This window comes from Lampris incognitus, chromosome 6 (genome assembly GCF_029633865.1).
Source record: "Lampris incognitus isolate fLamInc1 chromosome 6, fLamInc1.hap2, whole genome shotgun sequence".
Lineage (NCBI taxonomy): Eukaryota > Metazoa > Chordata > Actinopteri > Lampriformes > Lampridae > Lampris > Lampris incognitus.
In genome coordinates this window covers 44,182,735-44,210,515 of record NC_079216.1, presented here as the reverse complement: position 1 = coordinate 44,210,515, position 27,781 = coordinate 44,182,735, and the positions used below count along the sequence as shown (strand labels likewise).

Genomic DNA, 27,781 nt, shown 5'->3' with positions numbered 1-27,781 from the left:
TACTTGAAAATGTAATTTTGTTGCAGGACTGTATGAAATAAACCCCTGGGAGTAGAAACGGACTCGCTGGAAATGCATTAGCTGTACAGCAACGGGAACATGTTGACCATTATACAGTACAAGCACTTCACTGATATTAATAACATTGCTCTTTCTCTAGAGTTGCTTGGAAATGTACTCTCTGAGATCCCCAAGTGTTTACGATGTTTAAGCTCAAAACTGAAGAAATCCTTAGCCGGTGCAAGTGCCACTAGAGGCCAAAGTGACTGATGATCTAATTAATAACTCTATATCCAGCAACTTGTCTAAAGGGCATTCAAGCATTAAGGCTTTTCAGTTACCATAGCAATACGAGTAGGGACAGGGGATCAAGCATACGGCAATGAGATTTAGCTGTAAGGTCTTGGGCACTCTGCTTTGATATGAATATCTACCATATTAGTTCCTCTAGAGTACTTGGTTTAAGAGGGCTATGGAAATTGTCTACACTGCCATACAGCTCTCTTGCTCCGGGGCACTTAACCTCCTGGGAGCCAGTGACTAATATGAGTATGGAGCAGGTTACCATCTCTGTATGGGTGAATGAAGCCAAATATTCTCAGGCCATAGTTCTTCCACTTAGGGGCGACTGCCAGCTTCTTCACTATAGTTCTTGTCTGCAATACAATAGATATTTCACAGTCTGCATTACATTACAGAGCCACTGACAAACACAAGAGATAGACAGAAATGTAAAATGAGAGGGGCAGTAGCACCAACTGAGAGCAGAAATTAGCTTGAGCAGAAATGTGTCTTGCATTGCAATGACCATGCACTTGGACACACACACACACATACACACACACACACACACACACACACATAATACAGTTCCTCAGAGGGGCGACTGTAACACTTACATGTGGGTAGAGGGGGAAGTGAAGGTTTTTCCTGAGCTGAGCGATAGAGGAGCCACACCAGTCCTCAAACACATGCAAGTTCGCCTGGCCTTTATACTGTCAACACACACACACACACACACACACACACACACACACACACACACACACACACACACACACACACACACACACACACACACACACACAAAGACAAGAAAAGAACAACACAGAGAACAAAGAGGTTAGTGCATATAGTAGTCTTCCTTGTACCATTAGAGCGGGCGGATGTTGCCATCCCTTCACCCTACAAGAGAAAAACCTTCTTGGAGAAACACTTGAATACATTAAAAAGTTCAAATGCATGTTGTGCCATGACACGTTTTCGATTTACTGCGACCGCACACTTGCCGTCCTCGCTGTCCTGCAAAAACAGAGTGTGACTGTGAACTAAGCAACGGTGGAATGGGAGTGTGAACTGAGAATGTCTGGAGCAGTTTGTCAGGGCTCATCCTTGGCCTACAGGCTGACATTTGTCTGAATTACACAGGGAGAACACGGGACATGGCAAGGACAGATGGTCTTACTGCACCGCCCTGGGGAACAATTTCACCACGTACTGGCACGCACGCACAACACACGTCCCTTACACGTAGGCACACAGATACATATACTTCTCACACATCCCCACGCACAAAAGATACAGCTCTCTTTTAAAGTGTGCATCAAATTATGTGCGGCCTTATGAGACGAATGCGTTAAGTCACATATACTACAGCTTGAGGACAAAACACAAACAGAATGTATACATGTGTACACAAACATCAAGAATGCACATGCATGCACAGACACACGTACATGGTAGATTTTATAGTTTCTCAGGCATTTGGATGACATTAATACATTTTATTCACATCTGTGGAGGATACACACAAATGCACAGACACACTTGTGCGTGCACACACATACACACACATAATTCACATCAGTGGAGGATACACAAAAATGCACAGACACTCTTGTGCGTGCACACACATACACACATAATTCACATCAGTGGAGGATACACACAAATGCACAGACACACTTGTGCATGCACACACATACACACATAACACAAACACAGCTCGATAAGTTTCAAGCCTTAAAAGACCGTAATTTGTCATACACACTGGTTGCTTTGTTTCTCATTTACTTTGAACCATAAGATGGGACCACCAACAAAAAAAGTACCAACTCAACTCAAATAAGCTTCCTTATACAGAAATGCACACACAGCATTATTTGAGGCGTGAAAGCAGTCTTGGCAGGCTGCCTCTCTATATTGCAATGACAGATACCCCAACATCAAACAGAACTTCAGCAGAAAGCTGGCAAAATTACTGTGAAATACTACTACGAGGTTCCCCCCCATTGCATCAAAGCTAGGGCTGGTTTCCCTGCTGTGACCGCTTCTTTATTTGTTGGGGAAAGTGACGGTGAATAGCTGAAAATGGTTGCTAGCTCTGCAGTGACTTGTTGCACGTGGGAGCTGTCAAATCCACCCATAGGAAGGCGATATCTCACCCAGTGACCCGCAACACACACACGGACGCACAAAAAACCACACACACTCAGCCACCAATACTGTTGTCCTTTCTTAAGGGGTAAGAGGGAAGTCTTTTCAATCACATGAACTCTACTCCGCCTGCTCCTCGGTCCATGTCCCGGCTTAAGGACTTGACGTGGACAGACGATGACATTGGGAGAGGGCGTCGTCTTTCATCAGCATCACACAGACATCCTGACAGACTGCCTGACCCCCCAAGAGGTCTCTTTGCATTTTTATACCGGCATTGCAATGGTCTACTAAGTGCCCTGCACACGGGCTGTGGCACATTAATTATCGCTTATGAATTAACCATGACAGATTTGTTGTGTAAACATGTCAGTCCCAATGCTTTGGGGCTACTGATTACTTTTTGATATATGGCTCGACGAGCCCAACCTGAAGGAAGAGGGTATAATGAAAAAAGGGTAGAGAAAGGAGATGAAGGGTGATAGATAGCAAGGTGAAAAGTCAATAGAAAAAGAAAGAGATGAGTGCAGATGGGTGAGTGAGAAAGATTTATGTTAAAACTAAGATATGAGAGAGAAGGAGAAAGGGGTGATGGTGAAGGGTAGGGGGATTTAGCAAACAGAAACTAGTCCCAGTGTAAATATGCCTTGTGCAAAGCTTTTAATGGATTTCCTGTGGGTCTTAAAAGTGAGCCGTTTTTTGGCCTCACCCCCTCCTCACCCCTCGCCTTGTTAAATAGGAATAAGCTACTAGGTTTTAAAGTCTCTAATTATACATCCAAATATCCCTGTGTAGCTCTGCACAGGCCTTTTGGCTGCAGGGTGAGGAGTCCGAAGAGGAGTTTGCCGCTGGTGATGCTCGAGTATAATTGGCTTTATTTTGAGGAGAGGTCTTAATGTGCTCTGCTCATACATGGCTGAGATTGGTACAGACTACTTCCTGCACCTGAAATCTGCAAAGTGCTCACAGTCTCTCTTCTATTATGTTATTTAACTGTCACTCAACAGGATAAGGCCATCTTACCAACCACACTGCCTTCAGTCTCACTATCTCTAATGTTGTTACCCCCCCTCACTTGCTCTCTCTCTCTCTCTCTCTTTCTCTCGCTCTCTCTCTCCAAACCTTTGACTTCTCCATTTCTGTTTCTTAAGCCTACATCTCAGTCTATGTGCCACCAAATGCTGTCTTTTTCCCCTTCTCTTTGTCTGCTTGTTTAGTCTCCCTGAGCTGAAACATCGGCTCACAGGTCCTCATGCGGTCTGTCTGTCTGTCTCACGGAATAGAGATCGAATAGGATCTCTATTCTGTGGTCTGTCTGTCTGTCTTTCCAAATGTGTGAAAAAAAATTATACTCTCATTAACACAGCTTGTATGGAGGTGGCAGTGTAGCACTTAAGCTTGTCTTTCTATTAGTGTGCATTGGACTCTGTGTGTGTGTGTGTGTGTGTGTGTGTGTGTGTGTGTGTGTGTGTGTGTGTGTGTGTGTGTGTGTGTGTGTGTGTGTGTGTGTGTGTGTGTGTGTGTGTGCAATTTGTGTGTTTAGGGCGAGCTGGGCTCGCGTGTGCCTTTTTAGCGGACAGCCTTTTTTAGAGCTTGCCAGTTCCCATTCACATCCAGTAATTAGCTGAAGAGGAGAATCACTGAGGCTCCCTGCCTCCCATACCTTTCCTCCTCTCTCTCCCCCATTCTTTCTGTTCTTGTCTTCTATCCTCTTGCCCACATAAAGAGGCCGGCAGTGCTGGCCTGTCAGTGGGGAAAAGCAGTGTAATCTTCAGAGAGGGTGGCTCAGAAAAGGAAAAGAGCCAGGATCAAAGCTCCGCCAGACAGCGACTGCTCTGACCAGCCTTTGCCTGCACGAACTTTTGCACAAAAAAAAAAAAAATCACATATAGTGAAGACCGGAACCACGAGGATGAGAAATGTCCACTGAAACAAGCTTTGTCAATCAACAATGTGGATTTATAAGCTAGAGACGGCGATATAAAGGTAAACTAGAAGTACTATGACACACTCAGCTACAGCGAATTAATTCCGAAGTACTTTAAAAAAAATCAATTGCGTCTTTGTTGGGGAATCCATTGAAAGCCCCATGCCAAAAGATGGAAGGAGTGAGTCTACAGGCTCTTGCCTGAAAGTACCACACAGAACTCTCTTTTTCCTTTAATTCATTCACAACATGTGTTTAGTTAAGAGGGCGAGTGACCCATTACATCAACTTCCCCAAAGTGGGAAAACTGCAAACCTTCATCTGTAGTACCTCAGGAGGAAGCTGGAGGACATAAAGGAAAACAAACAGTCGAGTTAAATCTACATATACTTATACAACAGTAACCTAGTGACAGGTAAATGAGTTTCCATCACTGCTCCCCTCTGCAAAGAGAAAACAGATGCTACACAAAGAGTGGGACTTGTAGCTAGAGGGTGATGGAGGAGGATAGAAAAATGATAAAGATAAGCCAGAGAACAGCTAATCAGCAGATAGGGATAGAGAGAAAGAATGTATGAATGCAAGATATGTATAAGGTAAGCAAGATCAAATTAACAGGCCACTACTATAACACACACACATACACACACACAAACCTATCCCTCACAGACCACACAATGTTTACTCCTCATTCCCACACAGGCCTCTGGGAGCTTTTCTTTGCATATCACTAACTCGTTTCTTTTCCAGTATCTCTCCACCAAACGCCCCACCCCACCCCCATCCCATCTGGACATGCTATCATCCCAAACACAGACCAGTCTCTTTCTTCCCTTTTCTCTCCTGCAGGAGAGAAGTCTCTCTTTCTAGAAAATCTGGTGCAGCATTCGGCAACCCTGCTGGCAGGCTGGCGTTGACAAATGGCCGCCCGGTGCTCCCACTGACGAGCAGTCACACTGTCTTGACACTGTAAATTCCCTCGGGGTGTAGAAACTGAGACATGATGTTCTCAGCAAAGGCGTACTGGAGCATATACAATGGTACTTGGCTCACTCTCCTGAACCTCATAGGAGACCGCGTTACAGAAATGAATGATGCATCGTAACATCCACAGGTGGACTGTAAGCTTTAAATGACTAATCGTTGCGAGTGTAAATCAGGTTAATTGTGAGGTATTCCCACCACGGCGCTTCACTGGAGTACCCCGTTATTGTCTCTGTGTGCACTGGCCTTTAATGAAATCTCTCATTGAAGCTGTGCAGAAACTGCTCATAACATGTGCAAAGTAGCTTTCCTGCAGGAAAACAAAGAAACAAAGAGGGGAGGGTGAGGATGGATGGATGGATGGATGGATGGATGGATGGATGGATGGATGGATGGATGGATGGATGGATAGATAGATAGATAGATAGATAGATAGATAGATAGATAGATAGATAGATAGATAGATAGATAGATAGATAGATAGATAGATAGATAGATAGATAGATAGATAGATAGATAGATAGATAGATAGATAGATAGATAGATAGATAGATAGATAGATAGATAGATAGATAGATAGAGAAGGGGGAGAGATTGAGAGAGAGAGAGAGAAAGTAATGGAGGGGTCTTGAGGCTACTGAGACATGCAGGAAGAGATCATAAGGGTAGATAATAAGAACTGAATTCAAAGTGAGACACCTGATTTACACATCACTGTCCTCTGTCACGAGGGTGTGGAAGATCTGCCTGCTGCCCTATAACCCCCTTTTCTACTGTCATTCTCAGGCTGGATATAGATACAACACATACGCCCGAGGCGTTGCACAGGGCTGTAGCCAGGGCAACATTTTTAACTGAAGTCCAGAAGCATAAATAGAGCAGGTTTACTTTTATAGCTGTACAACTGCCCTCATTTTATTTTATTTTTCCCAGGAAATTTTGAGTTTCAGACATGTAATATCCTGCATTCTGGGGGATTTTTAATGCAGGTGCATCACAATGTAACCTATGAACAGCAAATCGACATTTAGGACAAATAGTGGAAAACATTCAGGGAAAAAATAATTTTCATAATCGGACTGCCTATGATTATTCATCTACATCATTATTTTCATCACACATAACTTGAGGCAAGGGTTCTGATTAATAAGATTGTTAGCCTAATTGTAGACAAAGGTGTAGTGCATTATAACCGAATAGTTAGGAAATATGTGAAAATTCAGATGAATGAAGGAGTGCGTACTGAGTTGGGTAACCCATTATACTAATATGATACAAAACATCATCCAGAATTGTCCCACAGGTAGTGAACAGACCTTTTCAACAGATGTGTGAACATCGTAAATATGTAACATGGCCATGTTTTGGTTTTCAAAAAAGAGGACACTAGTTAGTAGACAATATAATGTTACTCACTGCTGGTAGGCTCTCATTTTTCTTATCCCTCCACCTATCAGATGTGACAGAAAAATGGTTGCTTATCACTGAGGAATGAGTTCTGATTGGCTGAAATAAGTCTTCCCCCTCCCCCTTTTACCCAATTTCCCCTCGGGGATTGACTTTCTCCCCAACTCTACTTGGCCAATTACCCCACTCTTCCGAGCCATCCCGGTCGTTGCTCCACCCCCTCTGCCAATCTGGGGAGGGCTGCAGACTACCTCATGCCTCCTCTGATACATGTGGAGTCGCCAGCCGCTTCTTTTCACCTGACAGTGAGGAGTTTCGCCAGGGGGACGTAGCACGTGGGAGGATCACGCTATTCCCCCCCAATTTCCCCTCCCCCCTGAACATACACCCCGGCTGACCAGAGGAGGCGCTAGTGCAGTGACCAGGACACATACCCACATCCGGCGTTCCACCCGCAGACACAGCCAATTGTGTCTGTAGGGATACCCAACCAAGCCGGAGGCAACACGGGGATTCGAACCGGCGATCCCCGTGTTGGTAGGCAACGGAATAGACTGCTACACTACCCGGATGCCCAAAATAAGTCTTATTTAGCGGATGGCTACAGAGAATTCGCACAGATTTGTTGACTGATCTGGCTAGGCTATGCTCTAACATTAGCCTAATAGATTTGTTGGCAAGGCGATTTATAATGATGTCAAAACACTTTCGTTCACAAAATAAAATCATGTTCATTCACACACACATAAAATGTCAGCCTGAGAGGGAAAAAATTACCGTGGTCCAGACCTCGGTGACATCATAGCTGGCTACATGGGTGGCGTTGTAGTGTAAGGTGGAGAGAGAGAGAGAGAGAGAGAGCAAGCGAGGAGGGAGAGAAACAGAGGAAAAAGAGATGTTTTTTTTTCATTTCCGTTTCAACAAGCTGTCTATCTTCCTGCCAGCCCTGATGACAGACTGGATTAGGGAAAGAAAATCCATCCCTGCCTCATGTCTGCCTTCTCGCTTGTTTAAGGTCCTCGATAGACAGATGGAAGAGACAGTGATAGAACACTGACGAAAGACAAAGAATTATTCCAACTCTGTGCCCCTTCTTGGTCTGGTCTTTCTCACATATTGTCTAATGTGGGGAGGAATGGAGACAGAGAGAGAGAGGGAGAGCGAGAGAGAGAGAGGGAGATCTGACTCATTTTCCAGTCTTGTCACTTCATGTCCTTCTTGTGATATGCCAGCTGTGATGCATGATCTCTGGGCCTGTGTCACTTCCTCCTTGTTTACTGATTTAGTGATAGGCTATCCAAACCTGCCAACCCCTCGCAAATATAAAAATACACATGATCTATCCTTTAAAAACTTTTTTTCTGGAGTAGAAAAAAAAGGACTTTGAATCAGCCAGTCCATCAGTGTGCTGTACTCATACCACACCTCATGCCATGAATCACACTCAAATTCCCCAAATGTGCCTTTAGTGGTTGATATCCTTCTCTTATTCAGGAATACAGATTGTGCTTCATTTCAGATAAAGGTTGACTAGTTAATCCAAGTGGAATTGATGCTGTTGTTGGCTATAAATTATTGCAATAAATTAGCACTCACTGAAGGTTTTCCTGTCATTTTTATAACCTGTGGCACAAGGGCTAAACATTCAACTGTTGTAAGTGCATTTTAAACTGAATTTCAAATTGAGTGGCACAAATCCCTCTTTTCATCATTTTTATTATTTTTTTAATTCAAATGAAAATACATTCTCATTATGCTCAAATTCTTCCCGGATCAGCATCATTTAAATCCATCCATTCATCCCTTCATATTTGGCTGCCCTCTATTCTTAAAATGTGTGCCGGATCACTCTCTCTTTACACTGCATCCATGTCCTCGGCATGTCCGTGTCCTTGACAGACATGTCCACTCAACATCTGTTTGTTTGTGCTAATCTCCAGCTATGTGTGCCGAAGATGACTGGCCCGAGACACTTTGGTGTTACGCAGGTGAGCAGACATAGTCTGCATCCTCACATTTTCCATTTGGATTCGAGAGTGATTTTTGTGCATGTGTGTGGTTTGTGGGCGCGCACATGTTTGTGCACACGCGCCCGTTTCTGTGTGATCTCTGCCCGTCTGTGACAGCTGGCATATGGCAGCACACTATCCCTGTGTATGTAAATCCATGCCTCTGACAGTGCCCGCTCAGTGGCCCCTTCGACCTCTGCCATCTTGGTGAGGCACCAGGCAACAAGGTCGGTAGCGCTAATAAAGGCACATGCTGCAGCTTGCAAAGAGAGAAATGAAAGAGTAGGTTTGATCTCTGGTCTACAGCATACTTACACAAAACTAGATACAGCTAGGTTGGGTTTGGAGTCCTGGAATTTTTTGAGAAATGGAATTGAAAGAGAAGTGTAAAATGTATGACAAATTTATAAAACAGTATTATGCTTGGGGAAAAATGGTATGAGGGAGGGAAAAAAAGTTAGATTTGATGCTGGTAATGCCTAATGCAGAATTTAATTGGCATGCATGCTGCAAAATTAATTCCCCATTGAGGGTGCTTCAGTTTTCCAATCCAAACCATAAATAACAAATTACTTTTTATTTCGGTCAATGAAATCATCTACGTGCTCACAAGTCATAATACTTCAATTCTTGTTCGCTCATAACGAAATTATCAAGCAGAAAGAACAGAGAAATGACTAACATCACAATCTGCAAGTAGTCACACACACACACACACACACACACACACACACACACACACACACACACACACACACACACACACGCACACACGCACACACACACACATACACAAACAGTCATTCTGTAATTAAACTGCTGAACTGGTAAGATACAAAATACACTATTGAGCCAATTTCCTTATCAGAGGTCCACTGCTGAACAGCCCTTTCTACTGCTTTCATTGTTTCAGTTGTGTGTGTGTGTGTGTGTGTGTGTGTGTGTGTGTGTGTGTGTGTGTGTGTGTGTGTGTGTGTGTGTGTGTGTGTGTGTGTGTGTGTGTGTGTGTGTGTGTGTGTGTGTTGATAATTACACATTCATTACTAAGTGATCTGAAAAATTACAATGGATAGCATCAACTTGTAATCTGCAGGTCCTAGATGCCTTTAAATCCAACCCACTCATGGTGATTACAAGAGCTCTTTTTCGAGGGAGCTCTGGCCAAGATAGCAGCAACACAGTGTTTCAAACAACATACAAACAAGCAAACATAAAAAACACCTAAAACATGATTCTGTGAGCTGGGCTATTTGCTACTTATTGTATATTTATACAGTAGCAACTCACAGAATCGTATGCCTAAAAAGAGAGATAAGAGGGAATGGATCTAGCTAAGGAAGCAATTACAAATTCCAATTGAATTTGCCTCCAAACCCTTCACTACATTTTTAAATGCCCTTATCGGGATCAGCTCATCAAGCTGCAAATCTGTCTGCAAGTCATTCCAGGCTGCAGGGGCAGAAAACATAAAGGTCTGTTTGCCAAATTCAGTGTGAACCTTGGGGACGGGCGGTAAAAGGGTATCCTTTGAGTACAAACAATAATTACTAGTTTGAGTGTGCTATACCCACAAAGGTAAGAGGGGAACAAACCAAGGATGGACTTAAAATAGATATGTACCAGTGAGTGAGTCTGCACAAGGCCAATGAGGCCACTGAACTCTGGCATATAGGGTGCAATGGTGAGTGATGTTGTGGTACAGTGTCTGGACAATGCAAGCATTGGGCAGAGGTGTGCATGTACAACAGATCACCACAGTCGAGCAAGGGGAGGAACGTAGCCTCAACCAATTTTTTTTCCAGGCAACATAGGAAAAGCAGGATTTGTTTCTAAAATAAAAACCTAGCTTAAGCTTCAGTTTCTTTAAGTTTTCAATGTGAAGTTTAAAAGTTAAACAATCATCAATTAAAACACCTAGATACTTGCAGTCTGACATCAGTTCAATGTGACTGCTCTGCAAGGTGACAATGTTAGGAAGAGAGGCTAATGTCTTTCTGACATTAGAAAACAACATCAATTTAGTATTAGTAGCATTCAGCATAAGTTTCAGATCAAGCAACCGTGACTCTACAGTACCAAAGGCAGACGGCAAATTCTCGTGATTGAGCAAGGGTGGCACCACAGTAGTAAATAAAAGTATCGTCAGCATAAAAATGAAACTGTGCATTAGGAACATTTTGACCCAGGTTGTTAACATAGATAGTAAGCAAAAGCGGACCCAAAACAGAACCTTGCAGGACCCCTGATGCAACATGTGGTACACTGGAGGAAGTGCCATCAAATTTAACACACTGTCTCCTTTCAGAGAGGTAATTTTCGAACCAGCCAACAGCCTGCTCAGACAACCCAATATTGAGCAGCCGTTGCTTCAAGATAAGGGATGAACCTCAAAGGGGGAAAAAAAGGAAACAAGAGATCAACATAATGAATATACAGTACAGTGATATTTGCTTTTTGCCTTCTGAAAGATGAACAAAAAAGTTTGCAAGAAGGGAGTGGAAGGAGGGAGGATATCAGCGAGAGAGCAGTCATTGATGTAAGTATTTCATATGAGGATAAAAGAAAGGAAGTTAAAGCAAAAAAGGATGATAGAAATAAAGCAGAAGACAATAAAAGAGAAGGAAGGACGGACTAATAGTGCGAATGAAGGGCTGAAGGATGAACAAACAACTGAAGGAAGGGAACTGCATAACTTCGGGTTTTACCTCAGGTTTCCATGGCATCTTCTTGTGGCGTTGACTGAGGAACTTGCGCATGTGGGCATGGTCTCTGCCATCAGGTCCTCCTGTCATTGGTTCATCTTCCTATGTAAAATGGGGCAGAGAGAGGCAAACCATCAATTTCATTCAAAAAACAGAGGACTCAAAGGAAAGAGGAGAATTTAAGGACATATGAGATTGGTTTTTATTTGCATTGTTACAAAAAATCTGGGACAAATGCTCTCCGTCCACTGCTTAATCAGTATATTCTTACACACACTCATCTATTTCACACCAAAAGCTGAATTATAAGACCCAGCTGCAATCCAATTTTATTAAAGCTGGGGTAGGTAACTTTGCAGAAGTGAATAATTTTGACAGGACACCCCCCCAAGAAAGCCAACCCCCCCTTGTTTCTTTATTCCCTCCCATAACCCCTCCCTCAATTCCAGGTTCAAACACATGCTTGAGTTTGGAGTTTGACTGTTGTAACCGATGAAGCTCATATATTTATTGAAATCTGTGCATGTAAAAATATCTGTTTTTATAGTTATCCCAACACTGATGTTGTAAAGCACTGTTTCCTTTATCGTTGAACTATTTACAAAGCTCCAGCGCAGAGTGTGATTATATTTGCCCAACTTCCTTATGTCGCGGCTGTATCGCAGTTGTTAATCGGCGATTATAACAATAAAGCAAATCTCTTCATTACCCCAACATTGATTGTGTGAAGCACCACTTTACTTATAGGTGAAGTATTTATAAATATGACCATTTGCAAAGTACTGGCGGCACCTTTTGTGATGACCCAAAATCAGTAATGCCATGAAGACAGTAAAATGAATCACAGTTGTCAATCTATGCATGTAAACAATGGGTTTTTTTTTTTTTGGCTTTTCTTTGAATGAATCTTAGTTACACCAACATGATTGTTGCGAAATACAGCTTTATTAAGGTGAAGTATTGATAAAGATCAGCATTTCCAAAGCAACAGCACCTTGTGCAATAACCATCATGGACAGAAAAATGTATAGCAGTTGATAATCTATGCATGGAAAAAAATGTTTTTTCAGTGAATCTGTTAGTTGCACCAACATTGGTGTTATGAAGTATTTTTGTATTTAAATGTTCATAAATATTAATCAAAGGGAAATTTCACCGATGGTTTTGTATAGGTGCAATTAGTACTAATGAGTAGTTGATAAAAGTAATAAAGTTCTCACCGTGTAACATGCTTACGGAGAAATCAGTGTTGTCCTGCTCAGTCTTTCCCACAGTGCCTACATGTACCAGAAGCTGTCCCATTCCCTTCTGTATGACTGCACACTAGCTTCTGGCTCGTCGTCAATAAACTCCTCTGCGCTAGTGTAGTGGGATGTCATTTCCGCCATCGGAAATGTTTCTTTGTGAAGAGAACTAGGATATGTGTAGGGTTTTTTTTTGTTTTTTTAAAGCATCTTGATGGCCTGGTGGCCTGTCCAGGGTGTCTCCCCGCCTGTCCCCCAATGACTGTTGGGATAGGGTCCAGCATCCCTGCGACCCTGACAGCAGGATTTGGATACGGATGGATGGATGGATGGATGAATGGATGGATGGATCTTTAGAGTAGACTAGCATATTAGAAACCTTGCTAGGCTAGTTTTTCTAGTTTTCTCAGAAAAAAAAACTTGGTTTCATTGCTGTGCCAGAAGTACAGAAATGATCGGGAACAACTGCAGGTGTTTTTCATGCGCTATCCCTGTCGCAGATAGACAGACATAAGTCTGAAAATCGGTGAAGTTTCATTTTAAGATGAACGCTACTTACTAGTCCATCCACCTCTACGAGACTATAGTGATGACAAGAAAGCTAACATGAAGCATGGCAGAAAAGCGGTCCATTTGATTGATTGACCGGCAGTAGGACCTCCTCATCACAGAGAGCTTCCCTGATTGGTTGAAAGCCACTGGGGGCGACCCACTGGGGGCGACCCACTGGGGGCGGCGAGACTTTTAGGTTACGAATACAGATGCAGCATTTAGAACAGGGGCTTGATTTTCTCTCAGACTATTTCAACTGCTCATAGCTGCAAGAGCAACATGAAAATTTTTGCAAATAACACTGACAGAAAGTGTCCTACCCCAGCTTTAACGGGGTAATATACTACCCTAAAGGACAACCCTCCCCAACTCATGAAAGCCTTTAACACCATGCATGCTACATTATGCAAGGCTGCTGAGTCATAGCTGAATGGCTAGCTGGTTGCATATGTGTGTGTGTGTGCACAGACATCTATGTAAAGCACTGGCAATACCCCGAAGAGAATATGAGGCGCACACACACACACACACACACGCACACACACACACACACACACACACACACACACACACACACACACACACACACACACACACACACACACACACACACACACACACACACACACTACAGAAACAAGAGGCTATTTGCCCAGAGAGACACAATTCAGACCCTGTGGAATCCCCTCTTCACCATTCATCCCTAATCCAACTTTTGACTTGCCAAAGCCCTAATTTCCAACATACTCTAACCATCCACCCTGCCAGCCAAGATCCCGTCCCTTGGGAGTCTGAACTCTCTCCCTGATCTGAGATTTAACCCATCGCTCTGGCCAGAGTACCACAGGGTGCTGCTTCCTCTGTGGTTGCTAAGAGGCGTGTTAATGTTAATACGACGGTATGGCGGGTAGAAAAGGGAAGTAGAGTTCTCGGCCAGCTGTAAGGAGATAAAAGGTTGCCAGACACCCAAGGGAGCTACTGAGTCACAGCACTATTAAATGAGAGGCAAAGCCTCTCCTGTTTCTAGGCTGTGTCAGAAAAAAGGAGCACCGCCATTGATGAAAAGAGGGAGGTTTAAAGCAGATTTTTGTCACTAAAATGCTAATGTTTGGTTAAAAAAAAAAAAAAAAAACACAAAAATAGAAAAAAACTTTGACGGCCGGGTCAGAAAAGAGGCAGGGCTGTCAGGTGGCAAACCTTTGATCACATTTTTGACTTTCTAGGGAGGAAAATGAGGGAAGGAAGGAAGTTAATGATGAAGAAAAGTAACCAATCTCTCCTATCTTGTCTGCCGCCAGGGGGATGGAACGTGCTTTGTGTGTGTCTGCACATACAACTCACATGTACACACCTGCTCTCTCTATCGCTCTCTCGCTCTCCCTTTCTCTATCGCTCTCTCTCTATCGCTCTCTCTCTCTCTCTCTCTCTCTCTCTCTCTCTCACTCTCTCTCTCTATCTCTCTCTCTCTCTCCATCGCTCTCTCTATCTCTTCCGTTCTCTCTCCCTTTCGTTCGCTCTCTCTCTTTCATTCTCTCTCTATCTCTTCTGTTCGCTCTCTCTCTCTCTCTCTCTCTCACACACACACACACACACACACACACACACCCTTAAGAGGCAGAGTCAAGCACAGATTTTCCAGATTGAAAAGGACAAAACAGTGTATACGTCGCATCAGCTGGTGTCTAAAACTGAACAAGGGGGGGTGTGTGTGGAAAAATATCACCTAGTATCTAAGAATCAGGCATGGAAATGGAAATCGGCAGTCTGTTTATAGTTGGGTGAGAAGAATCCATCGAGGAGATATATTAGACAGGTTCGGCATGAAGTGGCACATTTTGAAAGCTCGGGGATGAGAAAGGGGGAAGCAGCTGCTGTATGTGACGCGTTTGTGTCCTCGCATCTTCATAAACCGCAAACCCCTGCAAGTCGTCTCTGCAGCAAATGTCACTGGTGCTAATTGCTGTGTGCGTCTTCTTCTTGATTCTGAGTCAGTAGAATATCTCCTACCAGAAAAGGCCCCCATCTTAAATCAGCGGGAGCAGCCAGTATAATTCACAGACACCTCATCCTTAAAGCGCTGCCTCAGCTCTGTCAAACTCAAAGTCCACTTATTGATGCGATAGTTAAAGAACACTTAAGCACATTGACCCAAGGTTGCACGGCTTTCGCGGCATACATTCTCCCCTATAGCAAACCTCATCAGCTATATTTCATCCTCTTCTCTACCTTGTATTGATTTATCCCGTCTTACGAAGTGGAACTATGTTAGAGTCATCTTTTCTTCTTTATGCCACAAGCACATGTGGTGAGCTTGGTCTTTATTTCTTCCATTTAATTCGCCATTTACAAGCACATTTCATGAACGTGTACGACCTTAGTTTACACACTTCTTTGGTCAACATCTCACTCTTACTCATTATGACTGTGGTGCACCTTTGCGAGTTGTTTTATGCTAATGTTAATGCACTCATTTATATGCTTGTCTTTGATTTGATTTCTATTTGTAGTCCCATTTCTACTGCTGCAGCAGCAGCTCGGCTCCCCAAAGAGGCATAAATTTAAACTTTATCTAATCTAATTATCTAAGGCATAGAGATGTTTTACATAAATACACACCGATGCTTGTTTTTCTGTTTTAAAATGCGTTTTTCATTTTTTAAGAGGACACTGGGCAGTCCACTTTCCTTTAGCACTGGAAGTTCTTTATTGGGACAATGAGGAAAATTGGTACATAGGAGAAAAAAAAAACCCGAAACAAAACACCAGCACGGGGATTGCCGGTTCGAATCCCCATGTTACCTCCAACTTGGTCGGGCATCCCTACAGACGCAATTGGTCGTGTCTGCGGGTGGAAAGCCAGGTGTAGGTATGTGTCCTAGACGTTGCACTAGTGCCTCCTCTGGTCAGCCGAGGCGCCTGTTCGGGGGGGCGGGATCCTCCCATGCGCTCTGTCCCCCCGGTGAAACTCCTCACTGTCAGGTGAAAAGAAGCGGCTGGCGACTCTACATGTATCGGGGGAGGCATGTGGTAGTCTGCAGCCCTCCCCGGATCGACAGAGGGGGTGGAGCAGCGACCAGGATGGCTCAGAAGAGTGGGGTAATTGGCCGGATACAACTGGGAAGAAAAAGGTGTGGGGGGGTCTCCAAATCGAGAACAGCGGGGGAACACTTCTTGGTTCCTGAGGTGAAAAATAAATCTAGCGCTCTTCTAGTTCTTTGCATCAGTTGTTTTTTAATGACACATATGTAAGTGATCTAATTTAAGACACGTCTTGGAACTGGGCCCAGTGCTCTTGCTACCACATTTCATTGATAATTAAAGTTGATGCTAAGGAGTCTGTCAGGTGGCCTCATGTATTAAACATCACTTGGAGGCAAAACAGGGAGCATCAATCACACCGGCTGGGATGCTTATTTATCATTTGTTTACAATGCCATTTAACTTGTTGACTTTCAATCACACATCCTGATAAACGGTATTTCTAAAGAATGCACACGCGCGTGTGTGTGTGTGTGTGTCTTTCTGTTATGATAGAAATGCGTGAGAGAGCGATAGAAGGAGAAAGGGAGAAAGAAAGAGTAATTGCTATTCATCTCCAAACGAAGTTGGGCCTCAGTCATGGGTGAACATGCGTGAAAGAGTTATTTATCTGTCTTTTAGAGGATTGATTGATTATCTGTCTGATCTGTGAGAAGGATGAATGAGCTTTTATCGTCCATTGCTCTGTCATTCCGACTATTCATCTGCCCATCTATCCATACTGTCAAATACCCCGCAGCAGCCAGTCCTAACCTCTCAAGAGTGTGAGGGATATGTGGGCAAGCCGGCCTTCCAGACTCCCCACGCTCAGAGTGCAATTCAAACCGACGACCTTGCTGATCCTAGCCCGGAGAAACAGCTGGAGCCAGCACCCCGGAATACCAATGAGCCTAATTAATCTCCCCTGTTAAACACAAACATGCACCAGTCCGAGGGGAGACATGAGGGGGGGGGGCGGGGGGTGAGGAGGTGAGGGGGAGGGGGGGTTGGGCAAGCAGAGAGCTGGCACTCATTTCTCATATCTCCTGTGCCACCAATCGAATGAGCTCTGGCCAGACAGCTCCCATAAGTCTACAAATCATATTTTCATTTTCCGCGACCTGCAATGTGAAAGTTAATAACCGGAGAGAAATGAGTGCATTATTCTCCATCGTTCATTCACATTAACCATGGCAGAGATCTACAGTATGTTAATTATTCCTACCATGACACCAAAACAGATGGTCAGCATTTTTTATCCTGCAGATCCATGGGCAGACATTTCTGATCATAGCGTGTGCCTAAGTGGCTGCAGGCCAGGCTACTCTGATAATTCAACAGAAGCAATTAATAATACTAATGTAGTACCAAAGACAAATGTAGAGAGGATTACATGTTTCTGCTCTCCTTCCACTTGAATCTGTCTTTCTCTATAATCACCATTCATTAATATTTTGAACATTATTATTAGAATTTATGATACTGTGTCTGTGCAGAGCCTGTGCCAACGCTGAATGAAAATATCATATCAGCACTGCAATTAACAAGACATGCATAATCTATTTGTCAAAGATGTGACATTAATTCTGTACTCTGACAGGTGAATTCACAAAGAATGGATTGCGGCCACTAATATTGCACTAATGATATTACAGCGCAAACACGCCCATAAAGTTTTGCAGCTGAGTACAATTTGCCCTTGTTTTGCGTCTGATTGCAACTATCCATGTAGCAAAGTATAAATGGTGGCTTTTCTCCAAGAACATAGTAGGCAGGCCCAATGTCTTCCTTGACGTCATCAAGTATAGCAAGAATTGTTTGACTTGGCAACCTGTATCTGCGAAATTATTTCCATCTCAGTTCAATCAAAAAGTGATATTCTGGGGCATCCAGGTAGCGTGGCAGTCTATTCTGTTGCCTACCAACATGGGGATCACCAGTTCGAATCCCCGTGTTACCTCCGGCTTGGTCAGGTGTTCCCACAGACACAATTGGCCGTGTCTGCGGGTGGGAAATTGGATGTGGGTATGTGTCCTGATTGCTGCACTAGCGCCTCCTCTGGTCGCTTGGGATGCCTGTTCAGGGGGGATGAGCGTGATCCTCCCATGCGCTACATCCCCCTGGTGAAAATCCTCACTGTCAGGTGAAAAGAAGCGGCTGGCGACTCCACATGTATCGGAGGAGGTATGTGGTAGTCTGCAGCTCTTCCCGGATCAGCTGCAGGGGGTGGAGCAGCGACTGGGATGGCTCGGAAGAATGGGGAAACTTGCTGGATACAATTGGCGAGGAAAGGAGAGGGGGTGATATTCTCCTGCGAAATATCTGCTCAAGAACACGCCTGGTATGACGATGCCTTCCCTGGCTACAATCACTGCTGCCACACTCACCGGAAATTATGGGCATCAGTTATTACCAGCTCTCTGAAGACGCCAATAATTTTCACTTCATGTGGCTATTAGCGCTGGTGTTTGTGAAATGAAGTTAACTTGTTAACTACATTTTGAGAGCAGGGCCACACCTTAACCTCTCCTCTAATCACCTGGTAACTGGTCAACCCATCCAGCACTGTTTGTCCCTGTTCTCTCGATCCCCACCCTCGCATCCCCTTCCTCTCTTGCATTCACCTTCCTACCTCATCCCTCATCCTATCCATCCTTCTTCATATCCTTCACCTCCTCTTCCTTCCTTTTTTTCACTCTTCTTTTCCGGCACCATCTGTGGTACTTAGTCGGCCCGGGAAAACCATCACCTGAGACGGAGCCCCAGCCACCATATGTCAAGATGTCCCAGACCAGCCGGATCTAACAACCTCCAGACATCCTCTACATCCATCCTCACCCTCAATCCCATCATTCATCCCCATCATCCAATACTTCCTCTCCTCATTAAACCCGTAAACTCACATTGCTCTGCCGTGTGGTTCTTGCTAGTGAATTGGACTTCTTTTGCAATGAGACTCATTTGCATCGAAAGGGGCCAATTTTGCACCAAATGTATGCATATTACCTAATTTAAATACATGCAAACAGCAGCGGCGCACCAAGATGCGATTTGCTTGGCAAGGCAGTTAGGGGTGCATTTCACCCTTTGTGGGTGCTTTGAGAATTACACGGTTTCTTTTTGTCTTGTTTGTGCAAGCTCAGCGGCTGCAAAAGCCGCGCAAACCTTTTGTGAATTTTTCAATGAGTCTTTAAAATTGTCACAGCATTTCTGACTGGTAAGCTGAGAGGTACCTGCAGAGAACACAAACAGATGACAAAGGACATACAATAAAGAGTTATAAATATAGATGGAAGGAGAGCGGGAGACACTGAGAAATGAGAGAAGAAAAGAGCTAGAGAGGTGACGGAAAACAAAACGCCAGAGTAAGAGAAACCAAACAAGACAATGGAGATAACTAAGAAAAGACAAGAGGCATGCCAATGGACTGAGGCAAAGACAGGAGAGAGAGAGTTTGAGCAAAGTGGCAACGTGATGAAATACAGAGATTTGGGAGTGGCAGTGCAGCCCCATGCTGCTAAACAACAGAAACAGCCCCTGGCATGGTACCAGTCTGTCATACAGTCTGGAAAAAGGGAAACATTCCTCTTAATCAGGCTACCCATAATCCCCATGGTAAGGCATCTCTCTGAAGCTACTGAGGGCTGTCTGATTCCCCCTTCCTCTTACAAAGCAGACCAAACAGACCAGGGTCCTCTTGCTCTCAGCAAGTACCACATGGCTGTGTGAGATGCATCGCAAAGTCAGCAGTGCTCTGGCTCTGAGCATGCTTTCTGCACTACTTACCTCACAGACTCACATTGTGTATCAGGCCACATTGTGACAAAATCCATAAAAGTAATTGGTTTGTTCACCCGGGGAAATAATACAATACGTTTTGCAATATCGTCAATTCAACTTTTTCTTCTGCGAAAGCACCTATTATTTTGGTTGAAATGTACTAGCACAGAGCCTTATTTAAGTATGCGAGTTAAATTTGAATGGTGACAGCGATACCACATGGCCACAGTTAGGTATTCTATTGTGTTAGTGTTTGGGTCTACGACTCAAGTTGTGTTCAGCAATACATTAAATCAATGGCTACGGGTGTCTGGGTAGCGTAGCGGGCTATTCCGTCGCCTAACAACATGGGGATCGCTGGTTCAAATCTCCGCAGTACCTCCATTGGCCGTGTCTGCGGGTGGGAACCCAGATGTGGGTATGTGTCCTGGTCGCTGCACTAGCGCCTCCTCTAGTTAGTCAGGGTGCCTGTTTGGGGGGGGGGAATAGCGTGAGCCTTCTACGCGCTACATCCCCCTGGTGAAACTCCTCACTGTAAGGTGAAAAGAAGCAGCTGGCGACTCCACATGTATTGGAGGAGGCATGTGGTAGTTTGCAGCCCTGCCCGGATCAGCAGAGGGGGTGGAGCAGCAACCGGGACGGCTCAGAAGAGCGGGGTAATTGGCCAGATACAATTGGAGATAAAAAAGAGGGGGAGGGGGGGGGAATCAATGGCTAAGGTTGTGTATAACAGAGACACACATGTATTGTACTATTGTACACATGTATTGTGTACAACAGCAGTGCTGGGCCATCTGCCATAAAGTGCTCCTCTCACTGGATTTCTACTACACAAATACAATGGCTGCCGCTCATGGGAACCTATAGGGCTGTAAACCTGAGCAAGGCTAACTCAACATATTTACTGTGCTATTACAAATGAGAAGGAGGTTTTTAAAAAGGTCCTTCCTTTTCGGGTGAAATTACATTCTGAAAGCAATCAGCATTGAATTACTGGGGAAATAAAAAGATAAAAATATGCATCCACTTATTGTCACTACTGAGGTGCTTCTAAGCAGTTGGGAGGCAGATATGGAAAGCAAAAAAGAAGAGACTTATTGAAGATATCTGGCAAACCCATAAAAACCAGTGTCAAGTCTGACAATCTAGATCTGTACCAGTTTACAAGGTAATATCTTTATATACACCGAGAAAGAGCAAACTCAACGGTGAGGAAAAAAGGAATAGATTAAGCAATTTCCATTTGTTTCTGGTGTACATATATAGGATGACAAATCACTGTCGAGGTGGCGAGGCAGACAGCGTTAGCGATACTTGGTACAGCCGTAACCTTCACATTAGCCCAGCGGGGATTTCTAAAGCACGTCGATGTGATTCCTTGGCCAATTTAATGGGAAGGAGTGCTATAAAGGGCACACAATGGCAGTAAGAAGTATTTTCAATGTGACACATAAATACCTGGTCTTTCCCTAAGCTGCACTTAAGTACACACTCACCATGGCAACTGAGAACTTGCCAACACGCACCGGTTTCCTTCAAAAATGTTTTTTTTATATATAACAGGCAGTCAACTTTTCGTTTTATTTAACCTTTATTTAACGAGGAGATTCTCTTTTTTTCCCCTTTTACTCCCCAATTGTATCCAGCCAATTACCCCACTCTTCCCGAGCCATCCCCCTGGTTTCACCAGCAGGATGTAGTGCGTGGGGAGGATCACGCTATTCCCCCCTGTTCCCCCTTCCCCCCAAACAGGTGCCCCGACTGACCAGAGGAGGCATTAGTGCAGCGACCAGGACACATCCCCACATCCGGCTCCCCACCTGCAGACACGGCCAACTGTGTCTGTAGGGATGCCCGACCAAGCTGGAGATAACATGGGGATTCAAACCAGCGATCCAGCGATCTAGGCAAAGGAATAGACTGCTATGCTACCTGGACGCCTTAACCAGAAGATCTTAATGAATCTGGCAGTCACGCATACGCACGCGTGCATGCGTGCGTGCGTGCGTGCGTGCGTGCGTGCGTGTGTGTGTTCTTCTCCTGGATCGCCACCTTGCCATGGTGGAGAAGCTTGCATGCACTAAGGATCCCAAGAGCTATGTTGTCCGGAGCTTGGCTCCTTGTATGGTGACCCAAGGCGAATACGTCAAGGGGGAGGTTCCCAACGAAGCACAATCCAACAAAGACCTCAACAGCAGGACTGGCGGAAGATGTCACCAGGTCACAACGGCAGTGAAGGCGGATGAAGGCTGCAACAGAGGGTGGTTCCCAATCGTCTTGTTTCTCCACGCCACTGGACTCTGACCACCAGAGGTGCATCAGCCACTCTGCAGGTGCATCAGCCACTCCACGTTAAAAGCTGTCACGCACGGGCGCCCTCCTGCAAGGATACCCACAAGGATCTAGAAAGAGGACAGTCATACTCGACCCTGACTGACCGCCAACGATGATGATACATGTTGTTTTCTTGTGGTTCCTGTGTTCTTTGTGAGGGCCGATCTGACTTTTTAACAATCGTAGTGAGGTTCATTCTTGCAAAGTGAGGACATTTTGGCTGGTCCTCACTTTTTTAAGGGTCTATTTTAGGGTGAGGATTTGAATTTAGGGTTGAGAGTAGAATCAGGATTAGCTTAAGGGTAAGGGTTAAAGCTGGCCATGTAGTTTTGGTGGTTAAAGTTAGGGTTAAAGACTATTAGGGGTCCTCACAAAGATAGAAGTACAAGAGTTTGTGTTTGTGTGCGCATGTAGGCGTGCATGCATGGGAGCGTGTGTGCATGCATGTGTGTATGCGTGCGTGTGTGTGTGTGTGTGTGTGTGTGTGTGTGTTTGTCTATGCTTGCATATGAGGCATATTTGCTCTTCAGAGGCTCCCAGGATGCTCTCATAGAAGAGCTTTGGTAGTTTTTCATAATCCACTACTAACTTTAAAACTCTGGCCTCTTAAAGCAAGCTAAGACAAAGCAATATGAGGAAAATAGAGAAAGGGAGGGGAAAATTAAACCATGTGAATCGAGAGATGCGTCAAACGAGGCCAAAATATCTAATATACAAAAATGTGCAATAAATGTGCAATAAATTGCAATTGGCTGTCATGGCTTTGTCAAAAAGTCAATTTTGCCAACAGACAGTGACGGCATTGTCTAGCCTGTCACTGGACCGACTTTACCAGACCAGCTACCAATCAGTTTTCAAAATCGGGCCAAGCAGTAATATGGTGATGTTGAGTGCAGGACAAAAGTAGGGTCTGTGTTCTAGCGCGAGTTTAGCCTTTAAGTGAATGATAAATGAAGGACACCTGCTCAGGGACCACAAGTCACCACCCACAGGCCGATACGGCAATATTAAGTCTCTGCCCTGATCATCAACCAGTCCTCCTCGTCCCTAACAGTCGTCATGCATCTTTGACAGCCCCAAAAATGGAAATCAACCCCAGTGCAGCCAGTTACACTATCGCCATACAAATCCTGTCCAAGGGAAAGAAGCAGTGCATCTAATTTTGTCTCTCTGCTTGCATTATTCATATCAGAAATTACATGCCGGTCAATGGAAAAACCACAGAGAAGTTGAGCGTGGAGGAGAGGAAGAAAAATGGAACGTAAATAAAAGATGGCTGCAGTCGATAATAGGAGTGATAGAGTCAGTTGCTCCAATTAATTGGTTGGAAGATTAATGGGCCAGAGATAAGTAAGACGGGGAGACAAGCAGACACAAAGGCGTAGGGAAGGGGGAGAGACAGAGTGGAGGGGAGAGATGGAGTGCTTGGTAAAAAAAAAAAGAAACTGCAGACGGTGAAGGAACAGTCACCTGGAAAAGGAAGAGCAAATACTTCACTACGTGATTAGTTATAAGCCATTGATTTTAATGTTATGATGATGAGTATGTTTAAGCATGTGTGTTAGCCAATTTGTGTGAAAGGGGGGGGGGGCATGGTAACCATGCTCACCCATACAGCTCTGCAAAGATGACATACACAATATGCACTTACATCACTCATATGTAGTCACACACATGCACACACGCACACACACACACACACACACACACACAAACATACGTGCAAGCCCCAGGTGTCAGCTATGGAGGTCAGTGTATTTAATTGTATGTGCATTATCGATCCAGGTCCCAGAATAAGGTGCTGGGACTTAGGTCATGCTGAGTCCAGGTCAATACAGCGAGCATGTATTAACAATGGCTGTGAGAAGCAGTGGAACATCTCCGGGGATCAATAAGAGTTTGAAGAGCTCTCTTTGTCTGCTCGGTGTTTGCCACTTTAGTCAAATACCTTCAAGTTAAATATTACAACTCATCTTATGTATAGTGGCATATTTTCCAAAATACTTTTATAGTAAATAGACGGTGTAGCGCTTCTGCATACTGCAGGATTTCAAACAAAAGGATGCCTCTTCTTTCAAGCATATAAAAGAAAAGGCTTTCTAATGTCCGAAAACAAGCCAACGTCCTCCTAATGTTTATGTTTCTAATTCTAATCGGTGAAGGCTATTTTTGTGTGTGTGTGTGTGTGTGTGTGCGTGCGTGCGTGCGTGCGTGCGTGCGTGCGCGCGCGCGCGCGTGCGTGCGCGTTCAAGAATACATGGCTTGTCTCATCAAAAACTATGCTGCTCCCCCATCTGACCCAGGAATCCTTGACTTGGTAGGCCTCACTTCCTACCTATATGGACTTTCTTTGTCCATTGGTTCAGTCCCAGGCCAGGGCACAAATCAATAACTAACAATTCAACTCAATATCCTTCCTTTTAATTACGATTCAATCTGATATTGATCTGCATATTTCATTCAAGTTCCAATAACGATGGGCATCTGGGTAGCATAGCGGTCTATTCCGTTGCGTACCAACATGAGAAACGCCGGTTTGAATCCCCGTGTTACCTCCGGCTTGGTCGGGCATCCCTACAGACACAATTGGCCGTGTCTGTGGGTGGGGAGCCGCATGTGGGTATGTGTCGTGGTCGCTGCACTAGCGCCTCCTCTGGTCAGTCGGGGTGCCTGTTCGGGGGGAGGGGGAACTGGGGGGAATAGCGTGATGGGGGGAATAGCGTGATCCTCCCACATGCTACGTCCCCCTGGCGAAACTCCTAACTGTCAGGTGAAAAGAAGCGGCTGGTGACTCCACATGTATCGAAGGAGGCATGTGGTAGTCTGCTGCCCTCCCCTGATCAGCAGAGGGGGTGGAGCAGAGACCGGGACAGCTCGAAAGAGTGGGGTAATTAGCCAAGTACAAATGGGGGGTGGGGGGGGAAATCCAAAACAAAAAAAAGTTCCAATAATGATATTTGGCTCTTATACATCTGGTCATGTTTTCCCCCCACCAATTTGCTGAAATTGTATATGAAAAAATGCAACAAAAAAAAACAACAACCTAAATTTAGAAGCTCGGTATAAAAAGTATCATGTGTAAAAAGCAGGAATAATGTTTTATTATGTTTTTAGCATCATTCATTCATACAAGCACAGGTAAATGAAAGCTTCATATTTCGCTTCACGTACCCTTGCTAGTTCAAGATAGGCTTTTGAATTAGACTGCGGTGTGGCTGAGAGTAGACTACGGCTCGTTATCTTTACACAGAAATTCAAATCGTTTGACAGCGCCTCACTGCAGCTTTCAGCAAAAATATTCTGCCTAAAGACAGCTTAAGGTGCTTTAAATCATTACACATTCAACGTAAGTAGAAACTGTACAACATGGGATAAGAGCTGACTCTGCTGGGAGGGAGAGGTGGGAGGAAAGAGGGGGAAATAAGTCAAACTAAGAAAACTAAGTTAACCGAGCACGTTATTATTCAAGTGGGAATCTCGTCTGATTTCTTAGGGTGCAGAAAGAAGAGAGGAGAATAGAGATGAGAGCTTCGTCATCAGTGTTAGCCCTGACTTGTCCATCCAGTCTGATTATAACTTATGGGATGTGATGTAGGGCAGCTGGCAGGGAGAAGAGGCAAACAGTCAGCTGTCAATCATCGCTGACCCCGGTGGCCATTATAACCTCATCATCAGTCAGCCTGCTAGAGGAAATTTGAGGCTGTCTCAGATAGCAACGGACAGGCAGACAGGCAGGCTGTGCACTAATGCACCCGGACACGCATAGCCATCGCACACCACACTTACACAACACACACACACACACACACACACACACACACACACACACACACGTACACACACAAATCCAGAAGGACATGCCTGAGGAAAGTATGAGCAGCCCGTACACTTTACTGTAGGGATGTTGCCACTGAATGTCATTTTCTGTCCCAACACCATTCTTCTCTGTGTTTGGGTTTGTGTATGCATGTGTATCTGTCACATATGGAAAATAGCATACAAAGAGCCAACCAAAAACTAAAGCCCATCTGGAAAGGGAGATTAAGGAAAGTAGATGTCAGATATTTAGCATCTTGCTCCACAGTTCCCTCAGGAAGTTGGCCAAGGATTTATCATGAGGTGACTCCCACTTCCACTCCCACGGCCTACAATATACACACACACACACACACACACACACACACACACACACACACACACACACACACACACACACACACACACACACACACACACACACACACACGTCACCCTATACTCCTATACTAGTGGGGACCCCTCATTGACTACACTCATTCCCTAGCCTTTAACCCTAACCTTAACCATCTTATAACTACTAATCTTAACCCTTAACCTAACCTTAACCTAATCCTAATTCTGACCTTAACCCTAAAACTAAGTCCTAAACCTAAAATAGACCCCTTTCCTTATGGGGACCCATAAAATGTCTCCACAAGGTAGGTGGTTTCAGGTTTTACTATCCTGATGGGGACATTTAGTCCCCATTAGAATACAAAAACCTGGTATATATACACACACACACACACGTACACACTAATCTACGAAAAGAAACGCACCAGTGTGTATTCTGATATACACACTCACATTTCACTTTCAAAATTTAATATCTCAAACTCTAGCTCCTTCCCCCTTCTTCCCTATGCTCTCGGCTTCACAACCGAATAACAGATGAGGTTGAAAAACATTGGCATCTGGACTCAAAGCCCTGGAATTATAACCATACTAAAAATACACACATACTCAAACAAAAACTTTCCAGTGGGTATACATGGGGTTTGTATGTTTTTGCCAATTCTTGAACATGGGTGCATTTATATCCCCCCAGTTTCTGCATGCACATAAAATCTGTGTATGAATCTATGTATGTGATGTATGAGTGTGTGTGTGTGTGTGTGTGTGTGTGTGTGTGTGTGTGTGTGTGTGTGTGTGTGTGTGTGTGTCGGGGTCAGGTCGATGTTAGAGATGTGCAGATGAGCTGAAGGTAACAATGGGGCTATCGATGTTATCTTTATTTTTCAGTCAAATCAGGTCTGACCCTCGATCAGGGCATTGACCTCTGGTTTTTCTCTGCTTAACTAACCCTCCTTCTACTCCTCCTGCTCCCACTGTCCACAGGAAGCGACTCCAAGCTAATAAGAACAGAGCTTCTGTGGTATTTCAAGGTAATGAAAGAGAATAGACAAGAATAGATTAGAAAATGAATACTGCCACACCGAGGACACACATTGTCTGAGATATACAGTAAGGATGTAATGATACTCTCAACTCACGATTCGATACTGGGTTCATGATACGATTTTCTCACGATTTTTTTTTTACAAAATGAGATTGAAGACAAATTATGACCGAAAAAGATTCCTTTATTTC

General features: G+C 44.3%; 1 protein-coding gene across 1 annotated transcript in view; it reads right to left on the bottom strand.

The window, feature by feature from the left end:
• Positions 1-27,781, bottom strand: part of b4galnt4a (beta-1,4-N-acetyl-galactosaminyl transferase 4a) — a 283,146-nt gene that overhangs the window by 105,866 nt on the left and 149,499 nt on the right. The window contains 4 exon segments of the mRNA XM_056282004.1: positions 566-656; positions 900-995; positions 11,469-11,567; positions 18,874-18,903. Of these exon segments, the coding sequence (XP_056137979.1) occupies positions 566-656; positions 900-995; positions 11,469-11,567; positions 18,874-18,903 (316 nt within the window).